Source organism: Microcebus murinus, chromosome 23 (genome assembly GCF_040939455.1).
Source record: "Microcebus murinus isolate Inina chromosome 23, M.murinus_Inina_mat1.0, whole genome shotgun sequence".
Taxonomy (NCBI): Eukaryota; Metazoa; Chordata; class Mammalia; order Primates; family Cheirogaleidae; genus Microcebus; species Microcebus murinus.
The window spans coordinates 20,290,502-20,315,056 of NC_134126.1; the positions used below are offsets into that span (position 1 = coordinate 20,290,502).

The 24,555-nt window shown below is 36.2% G+C and overlaps 1 protein-coding gene across 1 annotated transcript in view; it reads left to right on the forward strand.

Moving 5' to 3' along the window:
* The window catches only part of USH2A (usherin), a 654,133-nt gene that overhangs the window by 248,654 nt on the left and 380,924 nt on the right, over positions 1-24,555 (forward strand). Inside the window, exons 26-29 of the mRNA XM_075997053.1 lie at positions 3,122-3,395; positions 7,823-8,026; positions 8,154-8,234; positions 10,824-11,018. Coding sequence (XP_075853168.1) covers positions 3,122-3,395; positions 7,823-8,026; positions 8,154-8,234; positions 10,824-11,018 — 754 coding nt within the window. The remainder of the gene's footprint in view (positions 1-3,121; positions 3,396-7,822; positions 8,027-8,153; positions 8,235-10,823; positions 11,019-24,555) is intronic.

The window sequence follows — 24,555 nt, forward strand, 5'->3', positions numbered from 1 at the left end:
AATAAATAAATCATGTGTTGACATTGTACTCAATTGGAGTTTCTGAACAGATTCAATTTTGTTTTAATGTTTTCCCCCAAGTCATTTTTAGTTTTGGAGTCCTGTGAAACATATTATGTTTTAGGATCATGGTGATTTTTTTTTTAAATACAATTAGTATAGTAAAAAATTGTAACTTGAACAAAATAAACTAGATATAAGGAATTAAGAAAATCCAATTTAGTTTCCCAGTATATGAAAATATTATTTAGTATCTTTTGATATGTTTCAAAAGAATATTTAGAATATATAAATTTTATATTACTTATATAATAAAGTGTAATAATACAGTGAACACTCATGAATCTACCACCCAACCCAAGAATTAAAATGTAATAATTTTTTTGAATCTACCTATAGGGTCTCCCCTATCATGTTTCCATCTCCCTTCGTGGATAATAATATATCAGAACTTTGTGTTTTTAACCCTGTGCATTTTCATAGTTTGGATACCACATATGAATGCCTAAAAATTCTTTACAATTGTTTACAAGGTTTTCTCACATATTATACATGTGGAAGGTGAAAGAAAAAGAATCTTCTAGAAACCAAAACAGGCTTAGTGTCTTCAGATAATCTCCCTCATGACAAAGACAAGTATACATACTCAGCTTCCAACCCATCTCTACCTATCAACTTTACTGTCATATGAACCAAACCTGGTTTCATTTTCTCTTGACTCAGGGGAACAGGGACATAATTACCATGCTTATGACCAAATTACTATGTCTACCTTTACTCTAGATTCTGTCCCTTCTTCTGCATTAGTTTGTTCTATATATTCTCCCTTCCCTTGTCTCTTTCCCCTCAACATATAAAATGGCTGGGCTTTATTCTTCTTAAATTTTTCTTTTGATTGTGAAACCTCCCCGACTATACTTCCTGTTTATCCATATTCAAGTGCATTGAAAATGGTTACTCTTGTTATTTCCAATTTCTCATCTCACCTCAGCCCTAGAACTGTACATAGGGCTCCTGCTACTACCACACTCTACTGCAAAAGCAATTTTCTGAAGTTGCCAATGACCTCCAGTCTTCCTAGTCTAATAGATAATTTTTATTCCTTACCTTATTTGACTTTCTCTCCCATTTTCTCTTTATTTCTCTTAACGCATTCTCCCCTACTGATTTTCCAAAATACTCATTTCTTGATGTTCATTGAGTCCTTCTGGCTTCTCCAAGGAGATTGTCACCTTAAAGAACTACTTACATTGTACCTGCCCCTTAAAACATTGGTCTTGTTGAAGACTCTATTCCTTTCCCTTTCCAGTCTTTTTACATTAACTGGATGATCTCTTTCATTTTTGTCAGGAACTTTCTCTGTTTTACTTGGAAATCCCAAATCTACCTATCTTTCTGTTCAACTGCCTCAGAAAGATTTTCATCTGAATGCTTTCTAGGCCTTGCAGACAATATACTAAAATGAACTCACCCCTCCTCCTTGTCAACAACAACAACAATACCTAGCCTTTCCTTTGAATCCTTTCCATATGGAGATGATAGCAAAACACTCCCCTAGTTACCCAAAAAAGACAATGGGTATCCTTAATTTCTTTTTTATTCTTCTAACATATTTACCTGTCCACCATGATGAATTGCTTTGAAAAATACTTCTTGGATTGAGTCTTCCCTATTATCCCTATTTTAATGGCTCTCAACATTTTTTCACAATTGTCCTGATTCCCTAATACATCTCTTCAATTCTAGTCAAGATTTTATTTTTAGTAGGTACTTCTTATGCCTGGTAGGATGAACTTTTAGTGCAAGGTAATAGTAGAAACAATAAGGGTTTTGGTGTCAGACAGACAAGCAAAAGATAAACTTTTTTCCACACTACTCAAAGTCCCCCAAAATTTGGCCTCTACATAGCTGGTAAGACTCTTTCTAACTCACTTCCCACCTCCATATGGACCCTCTGGGTACCTTTCTCTAAACCTAATGTCCTCATGCCATTATGCATATTAATACCCCTGCTTGGAGTTCCCTCCATCAATCTTATATACTTCTCCAAACTTTACTTTAAAGCTTTCCTGATTTCCAGGCAGCAAAAATCCTCTCTGTTCTCTGCTCCCACTGTATCCCATCCCTATCTTGGTTACAGTATTGCCCCCACATGTTTACCTCTGCTATTAGTGTGATTCTTGGGAATGGTGTTTATCTTAGAGCAGCAGGTACCTAGAACATAGTAAGGGACTCAATATTTATTGAATGAATGGGTAGGCAAATGAACAACTGCTTACCTGAGGTACTTCACAAAGATGACATTTACAGAGAAAAATTAATAACTTTTTTACTAGCATGACTTAATTTATTTTGCCTGACACAATTGATCTCAAGTTTTCAAGCATCCTATGGTCACTGTTTTGCCTTCTATCAAAATAAAAACATAGTAGATAAAATAATTATCATGTAACACTTTGAAGGAAAACATATGAATTCATTTCTTTTGCCATGAAAATTTGAGTGAAATATGGTTACATTGGAAAATGCCATGTTAATCTAATAGAATACACATAGAAGCAATTATGTTAGAGATTTAGGGTAAAACTGAAATATTGAATCAAAACATATCTTACAAATTTGAAATTGAGTTCACTACCCAGTTAAAATAAGCTTAATCAAGCTTGACATTTCATTTTCTTATTGTCTTATCATATTTTCCCCCAAATTAAATTGATATATGAAATAGTATTTTCTCATTTTCTAAAAACTCAAAAAGAGTCATAGTTCAAACTGTTCTGTTCTCTTCAGTCATTTGTTCACTTATACTAGGGTTTAATCTTTTAACTATATTGCACTGAAAAAAAGTTTGGGTCTACATAACATTGCATCACATGGTATAATCATTACTGGTCGTGAATTTGTTTGACTCAATACAACAGTCTTCATGTCAATTATAAGCTTGCAAAGTATTTCATTATATGTTACTCCAGTTCTGCTCAGAATAAAGTGGAACGTTTCTATAGAGTGCTTTCAGGGAAATTTCTTGCTTTTTTTCCAGAAATTGACCTTCTGCTCTCTCCTAAACTGCCATTCTACAGCCTTTTTATATACCTATTTTCTTTTTTAATATAAAATACAGATGGAGCTGAAGAGTGGAATATTGAGCTTGCGGTTAAATACCAGTCTTGCCTTGACACAAGTGGATCTGTGGCTGGGACTGTCCTATTGTGATGGAAAGTGGAATAAAATAATTATTAAAAAGGAAGGCTCTTTCATATCAGCAAGCATGAATGGACTAACGGAGCACATGTCAGAATCAGAAGCCCAGCCACTGGCAGTGAATTCACCAGTCTACGTGGGGGGAATCCCACAGGAGCTGCAGAGCTCTTATCAGCACTTGAGTTTGGAACAAGGTAAACTCTGTCTGGAGGAATTCACAAATCAATACAACCTTGCCTACCGGGTTTTGGTGGTTCTGTGTTTCAAGATACAGATATAGACTCAGGCTAAAAGCAACACCCACAAATACTCCCTTTTCTGGAGAATTTTAAGCCCTAAAAAGCAATCCTAGAACATTTCTTCAATTAGTTTTACATATTGCCCTAAAGAGTGTGCCATCATTCTGTTTATAATCAACATATTTATTTCAACACACCATCAGCAAACAGTAATTAATATAAATATAGTATGTGTCAATATATTTCTCGTAAAAATACATGTGGTTCTGGTCCTTTTGTAAGCTGGTCATTATGTGTATTTACAGATAAGAAAATAAATTAGGTTGGTGTGCACCACTACGAAAAGCGGCAGTTAAATTCACCGTTACTTTTTCTTTGACATAAAAGCTAACTGTCTCCATACTTTTTTTGGTAGAGCTGAAAGGGTGTGTTTGGTTGACTTCCAAACATACTTATGAAAACTTACATATTGTTGATTATTACTAACTATCAGAGAAAGGAAAAGTGCATTAGTTATAACCAAAGCAAGCATTTAACTCACGTAAATTTGAATGTCATCAGAGAAATTATTAATTTAAAAAGGCTAACAATATCTGAGTGCATTCTGTGTGGCAGGCATGGCTGTGAGAGCTTTACATGAGAATAAGTGAGTCAGATCTTTATAACAATCGGATGAGTTAGGAATTATTACTCATACCCCAATTTTACAGATGAGGAAACTGAAAGCAGAGAGAAAAGTAACTTGCCCAAGGTCACAGGGCTAATAAGCAGTTAGCATCCTAGAGTGAAGTCCACTCTTCTGTTGCAATCAAGTGTTCTCTTTTATGGGCACTGGCCAGTGCTCACTCACTGTAAAGTGAGGATACACAATAACTTCCAGCAGGTGACCAAGCATGCTCCTATACAGAAAATGTTTTTTTTACATTTTCAAAGTCTATGTTCTGTGAATGGTTAAAATTTCCATGAAGCAGTCTTTTCCTATTTGGTAAGTACATAAAGATTTAAATGCCTTTGAATAGAAAATATATGGCAGGCTCTTAGGAGACTTTTAGAAGGGTAGTAGTAAGGAGTTAATGAATAACTAGGGTGTAAGACAGTAATGACATTTTCAAGGCACTTAAGATGTAACAGCAGCTAAAAATATTACATTCATATAAGAGCTTCTCCAGGTTTTCAAGTTTCTGAGGTTAGAACTTGAAAACCCTTTGTATGAGTGAGATTACTTGATTCTATTTACATATAGAAAAAAAAACACCCTAAACTCCTTACTATTGATGGTCTTAGAGATATGGCTAAAACTGGAATTGTAAGATGATAATGATAGAAGTTTAAAGGAACAGACCCCCGGGGAATAATTTTACCTACACTATGACTAAGTCTATGATACTGAAAGATATTTTATTTATGGATAATACTAAATTTTTATCATTGCAATATCCATATCAGTGATTCTCAAACCACTGAAAAAATATTGAAGTATTTTTTTCAGTGGTTTGAGAGTGGTAGCTAGAACATAGAAGTCAAAATTATCTATTATTATTATTACTATTACTATTCAAGATACACTGGTATCACTTGGAAGGCTTATTCAAAATGCAGATTTTATGACCCCCCTCCTCTAAGATTCTAGCTCAGATGCTTTAAGAGACACTGATCTATATAAATAGCTGCATGTTTTATACATAATCAGGATAATATTCATAATACAGAGGTCCAGTATGCATATAGTCAATTGCAATTAAAATGAATCATGTTCACTTAATATATTTTTTTTCATTCCAACACTCTTAAAAATCTTTCTTTTTCCTTTTCTATGCTTCTCAGGTAACACTTTTTTTTTGTTGTTGTTTTAAAGCTCTATTTTGTGGTCATATTAATGCTATTATTCTTTATCCATTAACATAGTCTCTCTTTGAATCAAATACAAAATTAATTTTCTTCTATGTTTTGGAAGCAGTAGGCAACATAATTTGCTGAAGATGTGCCACCTTAGGTCACAGGAGTTTATTTTCTTAGAACTGTCACTTAGGACAGTCACTTATGTCTAGGTTGGGTGTGACCGGGCTGTGGCATACGAGATCACAGGCTAAGCCCTGCCCAAAGCCCTCAGTGCAGAGGGAAGGAGTGGAAGTTCCAGCTAAGTCAAGTGCTCTGGTGCAGTACTGCTTCCCCTAGAGGAAGGGCTAACGTTTTTCTGATTTGTCAACTCAGAGCTCTGGGTCACTTTTTAGTTACTTAGAGGCTCAAGGACGGTGAGGGTTTGATTCTTACAAAGTCAGGGAAGCAAGAAAAGGAAGAGTCTGCATTCCTCTCACAAACATGCCCTTCTCTTCTTCCCATCCCATTCAAATGTTGAAAGCAGCTGGGAGCATTTCTGGTGGTACAGAGTTGAAGATACACAGCAAGGACCCTGCACTAGAGCTTGGCAGCTTCACCTGCAAGGCCTAGGCCAGAGGTCCATTTCTATAGGAGGACTAGTATTATACTTACAGACCTCATTTCCTAACTCCCTGGACCTTTTCTTCTTATCTCCAAAACAAAGTAATACTATCTCTGTGGCCTTTCTCAAATTTAAAATTCTGTCTTGCAAATTAATTTTTAGGACTTTTCTTTTTTGTTAAGTTTTTAATTTTTTAAATATTGTGAAATATGCATAACATAAAATTTTCCATCTTAACCATTTTTAAGTGTACAGTCCCGGTGGCATTAAGTACCTTTATGTTGTTGTACAGCTATGTTGATGTACACCACCATCCATCTGCAGAACTCTTTTTGTCCTGCAAAACCAAAACTATATACTCTGTGTACTATGTCACAAACAATAATGTGACATTTCTTATAACAGCACTTATGTGTTTGCCAGAGCCAGTGCTGCTTTTCCACTGTGCACATTTTGTTAGTAGGGAAATTAGAGTACAGAGAAGTTAGATAACTCAGCTATGAGCCATCAGAAAATTACTGCTGGCAAAGAAATTAGAATTCTTAGCTTCTGAATTTTCCAGCAAATGCTTTTATATTGAGCTTCACTGCTTTCAATTCAATTCACCCAACTTATTGAGTGTCTACTGCGTGTTAAAGATAGACTAGCAGTATTGATCATTGGGGCCTAAAGAAATGTGAATAATAGCAAAAGGCATTTAAAAAGGAAATAGGCTGCAACTTAATGTGTTAGAAGACATAATAAGACATCATATAAATGCTGCAGAGAACAATATGGTCATTGTTGCTATTAATTTATTTTACTGTTAAGCCTTGCATTATGTTTTATTTCCATTTCCTGCTGATGTGTGTTAATCGTGAAAAGAACTGGTCATGTGTTTGGGGCCTTTCAGACTTCCCAGTGTTTTGTTCAGAAAGTGTGTATGTGTGTGCTACAGCCATCTCAAACTCAGTCCTGTTTGTCTCAGTTTTGTGCAGTTTTCTGAACAGAGTAGTGCAAAACTTTATTGAGCTGACCTCTGTTTACAAAACATAGCATGTGATTCAAAGCAACTGCTATCCCCTGGCTGACCGGATGTCTTTTTTGGTTTGTTCTTTAACAGAAAAGTAGTGAATGCTCTAAAATAATTTCATCCACATTCTCTGTTAAACTTCATGGAGGCGTTACTGCATGGTGGTGGTTCTAGGGTTACTTGTATAGAATACACATTCCAAGAATCCTCATGGTATTGCTTATTGCCAAAGCTGAATGTTGGCCCTTGTCATGCTAATGTGAATGTAAAACTGGTGACCATTTAGTGTATTTAACATTATGGAACTCAGTGTAAATGGTAGAGTGCAGCAATAGCTCTTCTGAACACTAAATTGTGTATCTCTAAAATGATTACTATGCAATTCATGGCAATATCTCAGATACTAGTATATTTTGAAACTATGTTCTCTCTTCTGCTATCCTGCATAAAATCCTCAGAGTGTGTTTTTCACCAGTGAACTTGTTGAATAATTGTGCTGATTCAAATATCAGTTTTTGGCATTTAATAAACACTGACTTGTATAGTACCTTAATTTTCCCAAATTGAGAGACATGTAGATATTCTCCTACCACAATGTATAACTGCTTAAATTTTATTTTATAAGAAGAAACAGAATTTGGAAAATATGAGCCTGGAGGGGTAGAACCAATGATTTTCAGTACTAAAAGTTAAATTTTAATTATCCATGTGTATGTTTTAAAAAAATAACAGAGACATAAGTATTTCTTTGCAACAACTTCGCCTGATAAAAAGCAGAAGGCATAAAAGATTTCCTAAGAAAGGCTTAAAAATCTAGCAATTGTATCTAACCACCCCTCTCCCTTAAAATGTAGTACTACAGAGGACAAAAATGATGGGTAATTAATGACTGAAGCCCTTTATGTGATACTAATCCCTACTATTTGCTAGGTTTCGGTGGCTGCATGAAGGATGTTAAATTTACACGGGGTGCTGTCGTTAACTTGGCATCTGTGTCCAGCGGTGCTGTCAGAGTCAATCTGGATGGATGCCTATCAACTGACAGCGCTGTTAACTGCAGGGGAAATGACTCCATCCTGGTTTACCAGGGAAAAGAGCAGAGTGTTGATGAGAGTGGTCTCCGGCCTTTCACAGGTAATGTGGGGGTCCCCTAAATTAAATGTTACATGTCTCCTATTCATCCCCCTTTCCCTCCCTGCCAGCTCCCTGTTGGTCTATATGAGTCATATTTTTATCTTTCCACTTCTTCTTTCCATTTAAGAATACCTGTATCGAGTGATAGCCTCGCATGAAGGAGGCTCAGTATATAGTGATTGGAGTCGAGGCCGCACAACTGGAACAGGTAAATACTATTTTTCTTAAAATGTATATATGCACACACATGCATGTGTTCGTGCATGTAAAGGAGAGACAATTATCCTGACAGAGTAGCGTTTTTGTAATCCTGTGACAGAGCATACCTTGGTTAGAAAATGCATCCGTCAATGGCTAAAACTCTTAGTGGATTCAATGCTTTTGGTTTTCTGAGAAGTAGTACATATTTGCTCAGGCTCAATTCTTCCCTTTTCAGGTGCCGAAGAAAGGAAATTTGGCTTTTCTTGAGGATATAATAGTGCCACCTACCATAATATATCTGAGGGTAGGAAGCCTTTAGAGACTGTGTCGTTCCCAAGAAGCTGAGGTCAGAGGTCAGGGTTACCATTAGAAGGGGTGGCATCCTCTCGCCTCTCTTGTTGTAGAGAGCACATTCGAAACCTGCGCCTGGTTGGAAGTAAATGTGTCTGTTGTCATGTCATTGCAGATGTTTGCCATGTTGTTGACTGTCAGGATCTTAGAATAACTCTCCCAAGAAAGAAATTGCTGATGGGTTTTAATTTTTTGGAGTTGGAAGGGAAATAACCAGGTGACAGAATACATTAGATCTAATCTCAGACAGCTGACTTATGACTGTTTTCTTCTTCAAACGGTGGCCACAAAATATTCCACATGACACCATCACAGGAAGGCATTCGGTGCAAAGGGTTTTGTGAATCAGTAGCATTCTACCATTTGGGGTCAAATATTTGTCAGAAAAGTGAACACATCTCCAAACGATTGGCACCTATGTCTCTGGGAGAAAGTTTATCCAGCAAGTAGCAATTTGATTAAAGATCCGTGTTTCACCCAGATACTCTCTTACACTTATTATCAACAATGGGTTACTATCCTGGGCATCCTTTGAGGAATTTTCTTAATCTAAAAGATAATTAAATACCAAGATGGGCAACTAAGAATAATTTTCAAGGCTCTCTGCCTGCATATTTTCCAGAGAGGACAACCTGACACTTTTCCAGGGTGATTTAAATTGCCATCTATTTATAGGCAAGACAATGAGCTTGAATGATCTCTTAAAATTATTTTCAACTTCAGAGCTAGAAGAAAGCTCCAAGATAAAATATCCGTTTGTTACTGGCATATTCTCTGCCCCTATTTCACACTCCTCTACTTTACTAACAAATATACTGTAAAGCCTGCTTTGAGTATAATTCAGCAACGTAAATAGGTGTCTAGAAAGTGCATCCCTTGCTTAGCTTAATCGTCCTCATTTTGAGTACCACTAAGAAAGTACGCAGATAGAGCTCTGAATTTATAGCAATGATCTGACCACAAAGTCTTATGCCATAAATTCATATTTACAATCTGACCACAACGCCGAGCAGCTACATGCTCCCAAGGGTTGGAGAATAATTGCACTATTTAATTATTTTTGAGTCAGTTTTGCTCTGTCCCTTATGAGAAGACCATCTGTTAGACAGTACTGTACTTTGCCCTGTACCACATTTCAGAACTAATAAAATCAACATCACTCCCGTTGTCCCTTTACTTGCAACTCCATCCCGCGGCCTGCGTGTTTTCCATGGGCGCCCGTGGTGTTTTCACTGAGGCAGAGAGTGGCTCTCCCCCTCTGTGTTTCCTCTCATCCTAAATGTTCACTTCGTTTCTCTTAAAGCTGTCCTATTTTATTGGTCTGAACAGTAAAGTCGGAGGAGGAGGATATTTGATGTGGAAAAACCAGAGTGATCCTCCATCGACAGGGCTCGGGGGTCCACGGGCAGTTAGAGCAGGTCTCTCATCCATCATCCTGCCAGAGAGTTCCTTGGGCTCTTTCTTTGTGTTCCCAGTGCAGTCAGCTGTGATGAAGTTGTTACTGATCAGAACTGTAGAAATATCTAATAAATAGTTAAAGGTTATAGATTTTTAAAATCAGGGGGATTCATTTATAAGTAAGGTGATGCAGCTCTTTTAAACTCCTTCATTCCATGTTATTTTGAGATACTCTGAAGAAAATGTCTCCGAAAACAATTTTGTAGAATCTCAAGGGCACCAGCTCCCCTACCTGCCAAAATGCAATTAGAAATATATCCTGTGTATCATACCTGGTAGAACTTTGCTTTTTTAATATTAATTTGAGAAACAATTGAATTTGGAAAATGGGCCCAGACATTCAGGCACGACACGATCACATTTTTTTGGCTAATACATTGAAGATATAAAAGTGTCAAACCACTATGTATAATAACAGTCTAATTATCTTGCTGCAAAGGGGTACATCATTATATTGCTTGAACTTGTTATCTGCCTACCATCCACCTCCTTCTTTATGAGTGATGTTTAAACATGTCGGATACATTAAATGTTTTTGGAAAAACCTGGACTAGACTTGAAAGAATGTTATGTCGATGGAGTTTTGATGGTTTTGAAATATCGCTTAAACTGAATGGCTCAAGATGTGCAGTCATATTAAATCAATGCTGAAAAGTTACAACTCTAATAAATTGTATTTATGCTAATGGTTGAGTCTGATTTACTGCGGCCATTAAAAGTGAAGAATAGGGGCAATAGTCTTCTCAGAACTGCCATTTTCTCTATTTTCTCTTCTATTCTTTCGCAGCTCCAGAAAGTGTGCCAACTCCCTCACGAGTCCGCAGCATAAATGGATACAGCATTGAGGTGACCTGGGATGAACCTGTTGTGGTCAGAGGTGTAATTGAGAAGTACATTCTGAAAGCCTACAGCGAGGACAGCCGCCATCCACCCCACATGCCCTCTGCCAGTGCTGAGTTTGTCAACACCAGCACCTCTGCAGGTAAAAGCCATTCTTTAACAGAGCAGATCTTATTCATTCCCTTTTTGTTTTGATTTTAAATAAAAATGTTCTGCAAACTTTTAAAAAAAAAACACATTAAATATGTACATATTTTGTCCGATTAAAAACAACCACCACCAGCTAATGTGGCACAAGCCTATATCTACCTAGGATGAAAAGGATGATTCTACAGTGCACATGGGCTCTATGGAAAATTTCATTACAAGGTCCATAGTTTCTTCATCCCCAGAAGATTAAGTCATAGGTGGCTAGAGCCCTTTAACACTTGATAGACATCTTTTGGGAATCCCGTGTATACATACAGGACGAGCTTTACCTATTTTACCATGAGAAAATGTTACTCTTTGGGACTAGCCCAAGTTCATACCACAATTATTTATTGTAAAATTGCTGATTAAACCTAATTATCTCAAGGTGGAGGAGTATGAGAGCCCCAGCAGTTTGACTGGCAAATAAGTGAATCGATTTCTCACAGTGCTGCATGCCATGCAGGACGATTAGAGTGAAATATACCCATACACACCACTCGCATATCTCACATTCAAATTTGTGCATGTAGAGTAAGAGCATTTTTCAGCTTCATGAAATGTTAAAGCACATTTAAATGGAAAGTCGAATTTAAGCTTTTGACCAAAAACAGTAAAGTGCATCAAGTTTGATAGAAGAAAATTTCCTCTATCCAAAAATTTTATAATTTGAAGAATCACAATGGATATTAGAATAGCTTTAAATATTTTTCCAACATATCGATTAGTCAATCCCCTCAAGTCTCTACTTTCTTCTTTAGGCTCTTTAGAATCTACAGCACAGATATACTGCCAACTTTTAAAAACAGAAAAAGAAAATAAATATTCACACTCTCCACTTCCTTCTTTCCTACTTTACCTACCTGATAAAAACCGAATCTAAGCCCACAGTTTGCCTTTTCCCTGGTTGCACATGGCAGCTAAGCAGGCTGGAAAATATCAAGCAGTTTAATCACTAAAAATTCTCAATCCCACTTTCAAATCGGCATTTAGTAATGACACCAATCCTACCATATTTCTATAATAAGCTCCTTCTCCCATTCTTCTCATTAAATATATTTTTCCAAACCATCTAAATGTTAACTTCCATTTCTCATCCCACTCAGCTGATGGTCTTACATTTTAGATCAAATTAGACACTATAGAAGAAACAGAATCTATTATATAGGATTTCCATTACTTTCTTTCTACCAAATGTACATATTAATTGCATTTTTCTACCTGATGGGGTTGCTATTAAAGGGTTGAAGGAATTAATATATAACACTTAAGAATAAAACACTTAAAACTATTTTTGACATATAGGAGGTGTTTGCTATCACCTTATTTTCATTATTATTTTTTACTTTTCTTCCCCCCCCCCCTTTCTGTATTCACAGAGCTTCTCTTACCCCATCATAAATAAAACCCTCACAAATCCTCTGGACCTCAACTGTTCCTGTCTTTTCAGAGGAGTTACTGAGAGCTTCTCTCTCTCTCACTTGTTTTTTTAACCTCCTCTCTCTCTGCTGCGATAGAATGTGGCCCCAGGTCCAGCCTTTATAGCTTTGCCTGGAAACTTGTTACTAATACACATTCTTCAGTGTACTCCACACCTGCTGAATCAGGAACTCTGGGGTGTAGCTCAGCAATCCTTGTTCTAACAAACCCTCACCTAATTCTGATGCACACTGAAGTTTGAGGACCTCTGCTGTGTTGGATTCTTCCCAAGATCATTCCAAGTCTGTCTGTAATCTCCCATTATTCAGCACAAACGAACCCAAACAAATCACAGAATTCTTCCTTTTATCTAAACTAGCCTCTGGCTATATCGCCCTCTATCTCCTTCTCCCAGACTAGGCATCTCCCAGTCTCTGCATCTTCACTTGATCTGGCTTCTGCTCACTACTTTTGCTAAGGACACCAACAGCTGCCATGTTCATATGTGCAAAACACACCTTACAAGCTTCACTTTCACTGCTCTACAGCATTCTATTTAAATACATATGAATTTCTCACCATTTCTTGAACTGTTTCTTTATGTCCATGACTCTTCTATTTATCTTCTGGTCCTGGGGTGCTCTTTTCTCAGTGTTCTTTGCTCACTCCTTCCTCTGAAGGTTGATTCTGCATATTGCAGATTCTCATGATTTAGAACTGGGCCCTCTTCTCTTTCTCTTTTACATTTTTGCTATGGTCTTGCTCCAGAAACCTGTTCAAGTCCCATAACATCAAATTTGTAGAGATGCCGTTGACTCCTAAAAGCACATCCCAACTAGGCATCCCAATGTTTGCATCCAATGGGCATTTGGACAGAGTGACATTTCCAGCTGGATGTCTCTCAACCTCTACACTTACTATATCCAAACATGAACCCATCAATAAATGACCCCTGCAGCCACCTAGTCAATCAAGTTTGAGGGTTGCTCTTGACTTTCTACCTGCTCCTTCACACCTCATATCTATAGCTGTCATTCTGTTTTCCAAAGTGTGTGTTAAATTCATCCATCTCTCCCCTCATCCACTGGCCAGGCCACACCACTACCATCTCTTACTGGACAAGTGCTATATTCATCTTTTTCACAGTTCTCTTTGCTCCCTGGCCCTGAGTCCACCCAGAGCTGCTGCTATCTCATCCCTCTGCTCAAAATCTTTCAGTTGATTTCCCCTGCCTCTCCCTCAATCACATATCGTCTCAATCTGCCCTCATTTTCTGGGTTTCCAACTTTTACTGTTGTAATTAACAGAATTTAAAAGAAATCTATATGTATATTTTGGGAAAATTCCTAACAATGATTGTAGGATAAATCCCTAGAAGGGGAACAACTGGGTCGGTGGCTCTTAAAGCACTGTGCAGTGTTGGACTTTGAAGTCAGGCATTGTTCCAAACCCCTGCTACATGCTCTCCCTATAACTTAGGGAAGTTACACGTCCTTCCAGATCTTTATTTAGTATCCTAACCCATGAAATGGGAGAATAATATTTATCTCAGAGGAATATTGAAAAATTAAGTGATATGATATTCCAGCTCTACCCCTTTTTGGCAATGTAACTTTCAAGTCAATTAGCCTCTGTGTGCTTCAGATTCCATCTAGGTAAATGAGAATTAAATGTAAATACCCTCATAGGGTAGCTGTGAGGATTAGATGAAATAATGTACATATAAAGCACATAGCACAGTGCTTGACATGTGGAATGCGCCATGTCAGTGTTAGTTATCAGATGTCTGTAAAGTATGGAGCACAGTGTTCAACCAATAGTAATTTCTCAAGAAAAGAATAGGGATTTTTATCCTGCTAAATACTTGCTCAAAAGACTGTGCAAATTATACTTCCACTGGCAAACAGAATGCAAGATCATACATTTCATTTCATCGTAGCCAACACTAAGTTTTACAGTAAAAAAGAAAAACTTTGCCAATTTGAAAGACAAAATATGTTAGAATGTTGTTTTAATTTGTACTTATTTGATTAGTAGAGATATTAAGTAATTTTAATGTTTACTGGCCATTTGTACTTCTTTTGTGACATGCCTAAGTAGGTTCATTGTTAATTTTTCTATTGAATGATTCATGTTTTCTCATTGAATTAAAACATCTCTATATTGAAGAATAATATACATGTTTGCCTCATATGATGCAACCCCCCAACTTTGTCATTTTTTAAAATTTTGGTTTGCATTATTTTGCACATATTTGAAAAAAATATTTTATGTAGTTATTATAAGATCTTTTAAAAAATGTTTTTTTAATATTCTATGGATGATTTTTACAAAAACATATTTGCTATTCAGGGTAGACTAATATTTGTTTATATTAGATATACCATATTGATAATATATAATGCATATTCTCTGAAATAGTAATTCTAAATTTAGGTTAAGATCAAATAAGAAAATGGAGACAGAGTGGTTTTTCAAATTAAACCAGCCTGTCCCAGGATTCTGAAGGATACCTCTCTGGAGGAGAGAACCCACCAGATTGAAAACCACTACAGCGTATTATTGGATGTCATTAAAAGGCATGTCAAGCATGGGAATGGTATGCAGGGAGAAGAAAATTAGAGAACTACTGAACAATTGGCATTCATTTTTATATACCAAATTTGTCAAAAACTAAGAAAAAGTCAACTATTAATATAGTTTTGTCAGTTCCTCTTTGAGACATGTTTTGTTTGCGTTTTTCTTGTTTTTATCACTTCTATGTTTATTGTTTATGTTTTAAGCTTTAAAGTCACATTGCTTTAGGTACAGTCATATGTTGTGTAATGACAGGGACACGTTCTGAGAAGTGTATCTTTAGGTGATTTCGTCATTGTGAGAACATCGTAGAGTGTATTTACACAGATTTAGATGGAATAGCCTACTACTCACTTAAGCTGTATGGTATGGCCCATTGCTCCTAGGCTGCAAACCTGTGCAACATGTCTCTATACTGAATACTGTAGGCAACTGTAACATAATGGTAAGTGTTTGTGTATCTAAACATAGAAAAGGAACAGTAAAAATACAGTGTTATAACATCATGGGATCACTGTTAATACGCAGTCTGTCGTAGACCGAAAGGTCATTATGCAGGATATAACTGTACAGCAGGTCCTCAAATAATATTATTGATTCATTATGACATTGATGACAAAAAAAAATCAATTCCTGGTCATTGCTACTGTCTGTGTGAAGTTTGCACATTCTCCTCATGTCCACGTGAGTTCTCTGTGTATTCCAGTTTCCCCCCATATCCCAAAGCAGTGCTGATGATGTGAATTGGGGTGTCTCCATGGTCCCTGTGTGAGTGAGTGTGGCTGTGTGTGAACTCACCCTGAGATGAGATGGTTCCTGTCTAGGGCTGGTTCCTGCCTTGCGGCCTGAGTTTGTGGGACTAGCTTAGGCCACCTGATACCCTGAACAGGAATAAGCGGGTTGGAAAATGAATGAATGGATACAAATTATTAACAAATAAAAATTCATAAAGTCTGTGTTCATCACATATCCACAACAATAAATGACACGGTATGAAAGGGCTCAATGAGCTGCCCTATTTGTGATGGTTTTCGGAACTGCCTGGGGGTAGGAGGTGCTCCTGACAAGTTTATCTTTGCAAGCATTCATTTTTTGATGTAACCCACCTACACTATGACCGTGGTCACTCACTGATTCACCAAATCTTGGGTAAATAATTATGTTGATTGTTTTGATTAATCTTTCTTAAATGTATGTATACCTCATATTTATTTCAATGTTTAATATTAGAAGTGTTTGAGTCTTTATGAAGAGGTTTGATGATGTTTTTGGGACCAGAAATATGCTGTAGGAATGTAACTCTTACTAATATCAATTAGTATCAAATGGAAAAATTCGTTTTGTTATATGTTTTTTTAATTAAAGTCACAGTTTCCCAAAACTGCACATATTGATGATGTTGCATAAGGATTTATTGTATATCTCTGTAGTTTCAGTTTTATGTGCAACTTGAAATTCTCTGTATTTTAGTAGGGGAGATTGACTCATTCACAATTATTTGTATAATTGATATAATTGCTCTTATTTCTGCCATCATGTTTTATACTTTCCAGTTTTGTTAGTAATTGGCTTTTAGTGCTTTATGGTTTTTTTCTGCTATTCTTGCCAGTATGAACTATGAATTCTTTAGCTTTTTGTCCCCTCCAGGGGTTTTAAAGGTATCTGTGCTAAAGGGAGAAGCAAGGGCATATGTGGAAGGTAATCTGAAAGACTAAGAAGAACTCTGGTATTGTCATGTTGACTTTTATTCTTGTGCATAGTCAGGATAATGAGAGAGGATGTGAACTGGGGAGTACCAAAGCCAGCTGGGATAATTATTGAAGAAAGAGAATTTCGCAGTAAAGGAAAAGAAGACTGGAAAGTGAAATGGACAAGGTTAGATAGTAGAGACCCAGAAGGCCAGATTTGGTGGAGATATTAGGAGAATAGAGATTGGTTGGTGGCAGCTGCTTTGACAGTTAGTTGAGATAACAAGATACCAAAAAAGAAAAAAATAAGAAAAGTGGATAGGAAATACGAGCAGTTTTTCTGTTGATCTTGAAAGTAATCCCTCGTTAGCATTTCTGAGATGACTTTTGTTGAGATTTTAATATTTAATTTTGGTTGTTAGAATTGTATTTATTTGAATAAAATAATGCTGGCAGTAAAAGCACAAGGCAATCTAGCTTTATTGGTTGAAAAAGCATTCTTTACCTATTAAGTTAAAAAATGTTATCAGAAAATATGTTGGTTTCTTTTCATTAATTTTTTTCATTATATAATGAGCTCTGTTTTTCAGATTTGGTTCTTTATTCAGCTTAGAAAATTTGCCTTTGGGTGTATGATCATTACTTCTGGTGAGAAATAGCAGTTTTCAATATTTTACACATTTCTTCCTAGGTTGTCCTCCTTATTTTAGTAGTTCAGAACACAACTTGTAGAGTCAAATCAATCTAGGTTCAAACCCCACTTATACCACATTGTAGCTGTCTGACCTCAGGCAAATTTAAAAATATATTCCTCTATCGGAGTTTCTTCCCCCAAATTAGGGATAAAACCCTTTATATTATGAAAATGTTGTAAAGATAAAAGTAAATTACCTATATAAACTATTTTTCTCAGAAAGAGGCACATAGTGAATGTTCCATGAATTAATAGTTACCTTTATAATCTGTGAATTACATTTTCTGAATTCTGGGTTATTACCGCATAATTGTTTCTCTTTTCATTTTCTGATTTTTGCACCACTGAATCTGCTTCTTGAGACTTAAGATGCTTTTTAATTCTTCTATTTCAGTATGATTTGCATTTGTTCCTCATCTTATCCTGCTGCCTTTGATTTCTGCCTGCCTTTTGGTATCCTCAATTTTCATCTTCATCTCTGTTGTTTACCACTTACCTTCTGTCTCTCGTTTAATGGATTCCATGTTCTTTTAGGTCTTATTAATAACATGAAACTGATGATTTTTAAATTTTACAGGTTTCTTGAATTAAATCCTCCCCACAATATGATAGTCTTTTGTATTAATAATTTGAGAGCTATGTTCTCATACTCCTTTCAAGTTACAATTTTTCTATCAGCTAAACGCACCCCCTCCCAACCTCAACTCCATAGTTCAGTTGCCCCATCCTGAAAATTATCTTCAGACTGGGTGTTTGCCTAGGAAAATGAAATTGTTTCCAAATCATCTTACTGAGCAGCTAGTTGCTGTTAATAAAAACCTTCACTGGGATGACGACAGGGTCAATTGAGGTAAATTTGCATTAGCCTCACAGCAATCCTGCAGTTTCAGCTCCTTTCTTCCCTGTGTTTGGTAAAGAAAGACTGCTGGGAGCTTGCTGGCATTTTGCACCTGTCTTGGGAATTAGGTTTGCCTGGGACTCTCCTTCTAGTAGTGCATTTGTCTTTGCTTGCTATCCTTCTGGGAATATCTAAACCTTTGGTCATTGCACTGGGATTCTTATAAGGTAGTAGTTTGCAACCATAGGTGCAAACTGAGTCACCTGGGGAGATTTAAAAAATACTGACGCTCATGTGCCCCACATACAGACTCTGATTTAATCCATCTGGAATCTAGCCTGGGCAACTGTATTTTTAAAGGATCGTTGGTCATTCTATTTCACAGCCTGCATTGGGAAGCACGATTAAATGGAGGAGTTTGACACCAGCGATCACATTTCAATTTTATCCAGAAATTCTTCTGACAACTTTCACTTCCCAACTATAACTCAAAAATGTTGGGGGGAAAAGTGAACATCTATATCAAAAATAATAAAATATTAAAAGTAAGTAAAATAACATTAGCAAAGGAATGTCATAGGACAACAAAAATTAGGTGCAATGATTATTGGGAAAGAGTGGGACATTATGGTCAGATTTACAAAAAAGCAGAAGCCAAAGAAGCAAAGAAAAATTTTAAAAACGAATATCAACTATGAGTACTGGAAGAACAGAATAGTGAAACAGAGTATTTACCATTCATGAATTTGGCTACCAGAGGATTAAATGAGATAAATCCCAGTAGCCATGGAGAGTCCAAGGGTTAACAACCCCACTCCGGAGCAAATGGGCCCCTTTGGGCCATGGGGTCTAGATTCTATGCCCTCCCAAGGCCAGGGTTCAGAGCAAGGAGTTCTTTAAGGTTCATTTCCTCAGCCAGAGCCGCAGGGTAGGAAGCCCTGCGGTTATCACTCCTGTGTATCTTAAGACTTGTTGCAAAGGGCTCCAATTAACTGTGCCTTAGCTTTTGCTGATTTTCCCTCCAGCCCTGTTAACATGCAAAGCTGCAGCCCAGAGAGACAGTCCTGGCATTTCCCCTCAAACTGAAGGCTGCTCAGAAAGTCACTTCACAATTTGATTTGAAATTATGTCAAGAATGAACGGATTCAAGAATTTGCACATCCAGAATTATTTTTTCCTTAAGATGTTAAATGTGTAAACTTAATTACCAGCGTAATTACTATAGCACCTGGCATAGTGCTGTGAATATAATTGTTATACAGAAAATATTTTCTCAATTTTATTGTGGCATTACATTGAGCTAAAGTGTAGAAGTTATATTCCTTCCTCTGGTAGAATAATAAATAATAATAATACTATTTATTATTCACTGTAGGTTAGCAGATGAAGCACTAATAATCTTTCAGATGACCCAAATATGCCCAAATTAATGTAGAAAAATAAAAGGATATTTTAATTTATAATGCACTTGATAATATAGCTTTTGCCACTAAAACTGGTTCAGTCCTCATATACAATGGGCTTTAATCTTTTACCTGAAGAAAGTGGGCTGCATGTTAAAAATCTGTCTCTAATTTCTTCCTCTCTTCTGTGGCTACCAGTAATAATTAGTGACTCTCGATTCTATTGTTCATTGGTCATAAGATGATTCCCAGATTGCTAATAAAATGCAGATTAATGAATGCCTCAAACAACATTCTGTATATTTGGGTTAGGGTTTAGAAATCTGCATTTACCCAGTGTTCCAGTTGATTCTTTTGCAGAAGGTTCATGAACTCTATGTTGAAAAACACTGTTATAAAGGAATAGTCAAGTGAGAAAGGAATATTTCCACCTGCTAGGCTTGAATTTGTCCCTGCTTTATTCCTGCCTCTTATTCCAACCGCATTCGGTTTGCCACCGTAAAAATGCTAGAGCAAGTGAAGCAAGCAGCATCAGTAGGTCCTCTGACTCTCAAACACAGTGCTTCTAAAAGCTCCTAGTAGAAAGGAAGCGAGAATTACCTGGCGATCTTGGTAAAATGCAGATTCTGATTCACAAGATTTGGGGTTAGGGTGCTAGGTTCTGCCTCACTCCCCCCACCCTGTGCTGCTCAGTAGAAAAATAAGGAGCTCACTATTTATATGGGAAATGAGAAACAAAACAAAACCAAAAAAGAAAACAAAAACCTAAGTTCTAAATTGCAGGATGGCCATTAGGTTCAAAGAAAAGAGAGACCAGTGCAATTCAATACATGAAATATAACTGTAAGGTTGTAGTAGAGTCTTATGTGCATGTATTTAAGTTACAAACTTTTAACTACATACCTTGTAAGTGGGAAAGATGTTAAGAAAAAAGTGAAAAAACTTTTAAAGCAATGTCACAGGCAAAGGATGCTGTCCAGTCCTGAAACTGTAAATATCTATCAGCTGGAAAGAATGTGTGAATAATTTTAGGGTTTCCCAACTACTGACAAAGAAGTGAAATTCATTGGTGGGGTGCCCACAAAGAGAATGAAGGCTCAACAGCCCTAAAGAACCATTGATTAGGCCGGGCGCGGTGGCTCACGCCTGTAATCCTAGCACTTTGGGAGGCCGAGGCGGGCGGATCGCTCAAGGTCAGGAGTTCGAAACCAGCCTGAGCGAGACCCCATCTCTACCAAAAATAGAAAGAAATTAATTGACCAACTAAAAATATATATATACAAAAAATTAGCCGGGCATGGTGGCGCATGCCTGTAGTCCCAGCTACTCGGGAGGCTGAGGCAGTAGGATCGCTGAGCCCAGGAGATTGAGGTTGCTGTGAGCCAGGCTGATGCCACGGCACTCACTCTAGCCTGGGCAACAAAGTGAGACTCTGTCTCAAAAAAAAAAAAAAAAAAAATAAAATAAAAATAAAATAAAAATAAAGAACCATTGATTAATGAAGAGTTAGAGGCATACACAAAACCAAATGTACTGTACTTTATGGGCCATATAAGGAGTTGTCAAGGGGACTTTAAATCATAAGTTATTTTTGCCTTATGCCTGACTTTGGAACTTAAACTCAGCCATCAATCTACCAATAAGATGCTACTCTATATGTGTATATATCTGTATATGTGTATATGCACATATACATATATTATATTTATAATCTATATATAATATCTATTATTATCTTACTTACCTGAGATGTTTGCAGAGAGAGACTTTAATTCAATGCCATGCAATTTTTCTTTCTATTCAACTGAGAATTCTCACTGTACAGTTGCTAAAACTGCCTATGGGTATTCTTTGTGGACCCAGGCTATTTCTTCATTAGATAAGGTCCTGGAGGAAAAATATCCTGTTTTATATTTATTTTAAGTCTCATTCAGGACCTTGCTCAAGGTAGATGATCAATATACTTTTCTTAAAAGAATGAATGAAGGAATGGGTAAATAAGCAAATTCAGCTTACTAAAGTCTCCTCAGTGCTACAGTTCTCTAATTTTATGAAATAACGTATGAAATTATTACAGCTTAAACATATGTTTGGAATTTAATACACATTTTTTCCAATGGGGGAAAATATTGGTAGGGTGAATAGAATCTAAAATTGATTCTAAAACTTATACCTCATAGTAGAACTTAACCATTGTATTATTTGCAATTAAAAACAAAGGAAGCCAATACTGCTGCAGTGCTTATAATTATACAAAGCAGAAAATATTAATTTACTTAAAAATTATTATTATGTTCCAGGCTAGTCATAGATACTGCCTTGGTAATCTGATTTTTATATACCACCAAAATATAGCCCAAGCACTCTTTAAGAAGTATAATATTGTATATAAAATAAAAGTTTTATGAAGGGAAAACTAATAGTAATGGGGTTATCATTTTTATTAGTTTCACTTGAGAAACAGAACCTAAAGCCCAAGTGATTTAAACAAGATGAAAGTTTTCTCTCTCTGGCGATAGATGTCCACAGTAAGTCAATGCAGAGGTGGGACGTTCATAGTGCCAGGGACCCGTGAATATCCTTTTTTTGCTATGCCATCCTTAGGGCCATGGCTCCTACCTCATGGTCCAACATGGCTGTTCTAGCTTCAGACTTCCCGTGCTGGTTTCTATCCATCAGGAAAAAGGAATGGTTAAAGACATATTTACTTTATGTCACATCACACTCACTTTAAAGACATGTTTTGGAAGGTGTTCCTCCACCTCTGGTTATATTCCATAGTCAGAACTTAGTCACATGGCTGTGCCTAGCTTCAGAGAATGCTGGGAAATATTGTCCTTTTTCAAAGTGGCCTTTTTCCCAGCTAAAAAAATATTTTGTATTTTATAGAGGAAGAGGAGTGTAATACATAATAAGAGGGTGATTAGCGGTCTCTGCCACAATAGGCAAGCATCAGAAGTATATGAATAAAATTCATTTTGATAGTATTATTAAAAGGTGAATTTGGAGGAAATCTTTGCCAGTTTTTATGGTATGCCATAAACTAATATTTCAATGTTTGTAGTTTATTACAAACTATTTCTTTAAATGTAAATCTTGAAAGAAATCGGTCTGAAAAAATTTGCAAGACAAAAATACGGCCTATGACATAAATAGTAAAAATAGAAATGATGTAATGTTCCTGCTTAGCTAATGTAGAAGAATTTCATTAGGTAATGCAGTGTTGATGAGTTAATAGCTTTGCCTAACTCTCCTGAATACATAATGTGCCTGAACTACTTGTACATTGTGAAATCTACAGTTTTTTTTTATAAGTTATTCATTTTATTTTAAGTAGTACGAATTTGCAGTGAAGGATTTGGATTTCTTTTTGGTAACATGTTGAACCATGGTTAAAAATGATAGTAATATATAAATTTAGGTCTACAGTGATATTCAACTAGAGGCATGTTCATAATGCTAATAATATTCAATACAAATACTTCCAGGTTATCAATCTGATTTAATAAAGATTAGGAATAATCACCCCAACTTTTCTGTTTTCCACCTTTTGTGATCATTTTATATATGTGTTATATTTAGAATGAATCAAAAAATATATATAGTAATAAATAAAAGTCTGGCGTTGTACCCACTAATCCCAATAATGCACATACACCCCTCTGTATAGAGTTTCTTATGAATCAGTTGTTTTTATAAAGGAATATTATGGTCATATACACTTGCTCATTTGGGAGACAAGAATACTATTTTCTGTTTATAGATAGTAAGTTTTAGTAATAAATTTCAACCTTTTAACACATTTTAAGGTGCATTTGCAATAAAGTATTTGCCATAAAAAGTGTGCTATTATTTTTAGTAACATTTCTTCAACACTTTTTTTTTTTCTTCTTGTAGAACTGGGGCTTAGGTCAAAGAGGAAGAACAATGGTCTTGACGTCAAAACCATAGGTTCTAATGTCAGCTCTGCTGCTTCCAAGCTGTATGGACTTGGGTACCACATTCTTCACTCTGCCCAACCATAGCCCTGCTCTGTACAATGGGGAAATACTACCAGACACTTTTAGCAGGGGTCCTAGGACACTGTTCAGTAAGGGGCGACTTTCATTTTTCTTTCTTTTCTTTTCTTCCTGTCTCCTTTCCTGCCTTCCTGCTTAGGCAGGTCCAATATTTTCTTGAAGGGTACCAATAATTTCAGTATCAGCCTTTTATGTAAGATAAAACTTTAACACATGTCCGTGGCTTCAAACTTATTCCTGAATTAGAATGAAAATGGCAGAGACTCTGTAGTTCTTACAACAAAGGCATTGATTTAAAATTTGAGGTTAGATGTAAGGCTGCTGAGAGAATCTTAACTGGATAATGTTTTGAGGTCAATTAAAATCACTGTTTACACCACCCTCTTAGACTTGGATTAGGCTCTATATTTTATAAAGAAAATAAAAGAATAAAAAAAATATATATTTTTTCCTATTTATAAGCATCAAAATCTACATAGTCTTTGATTGGTATGTGATCTTCTGTGGTCTCTACCAGAAGTTTTAAACAAGATGAGAAAGTCCATTTGAAGGAAAATTAGTTTTAAAGTTTCCAAAGGATTATCTTAAATTTGGGGTTAGTGTGTTTACTGTTCCACATTTTGGGTAAAATGAAAATTGACTTTCATTTTATAAATATCAGGAATCCTTATTTTTATTTAAAAGATTACCCAAAACACAACAACAACAAATCCCACCTTCCTAAGCTACTAAGAACCTGATGAGAAACATCCTGGGTGTGTTTCCAGATCGCTATTAGACTGTTAAATTTTCATCCATATTTAACAAATGTCATTATTCAGTTTCATGGGGTCACTGTGTCAAAATGTCTGT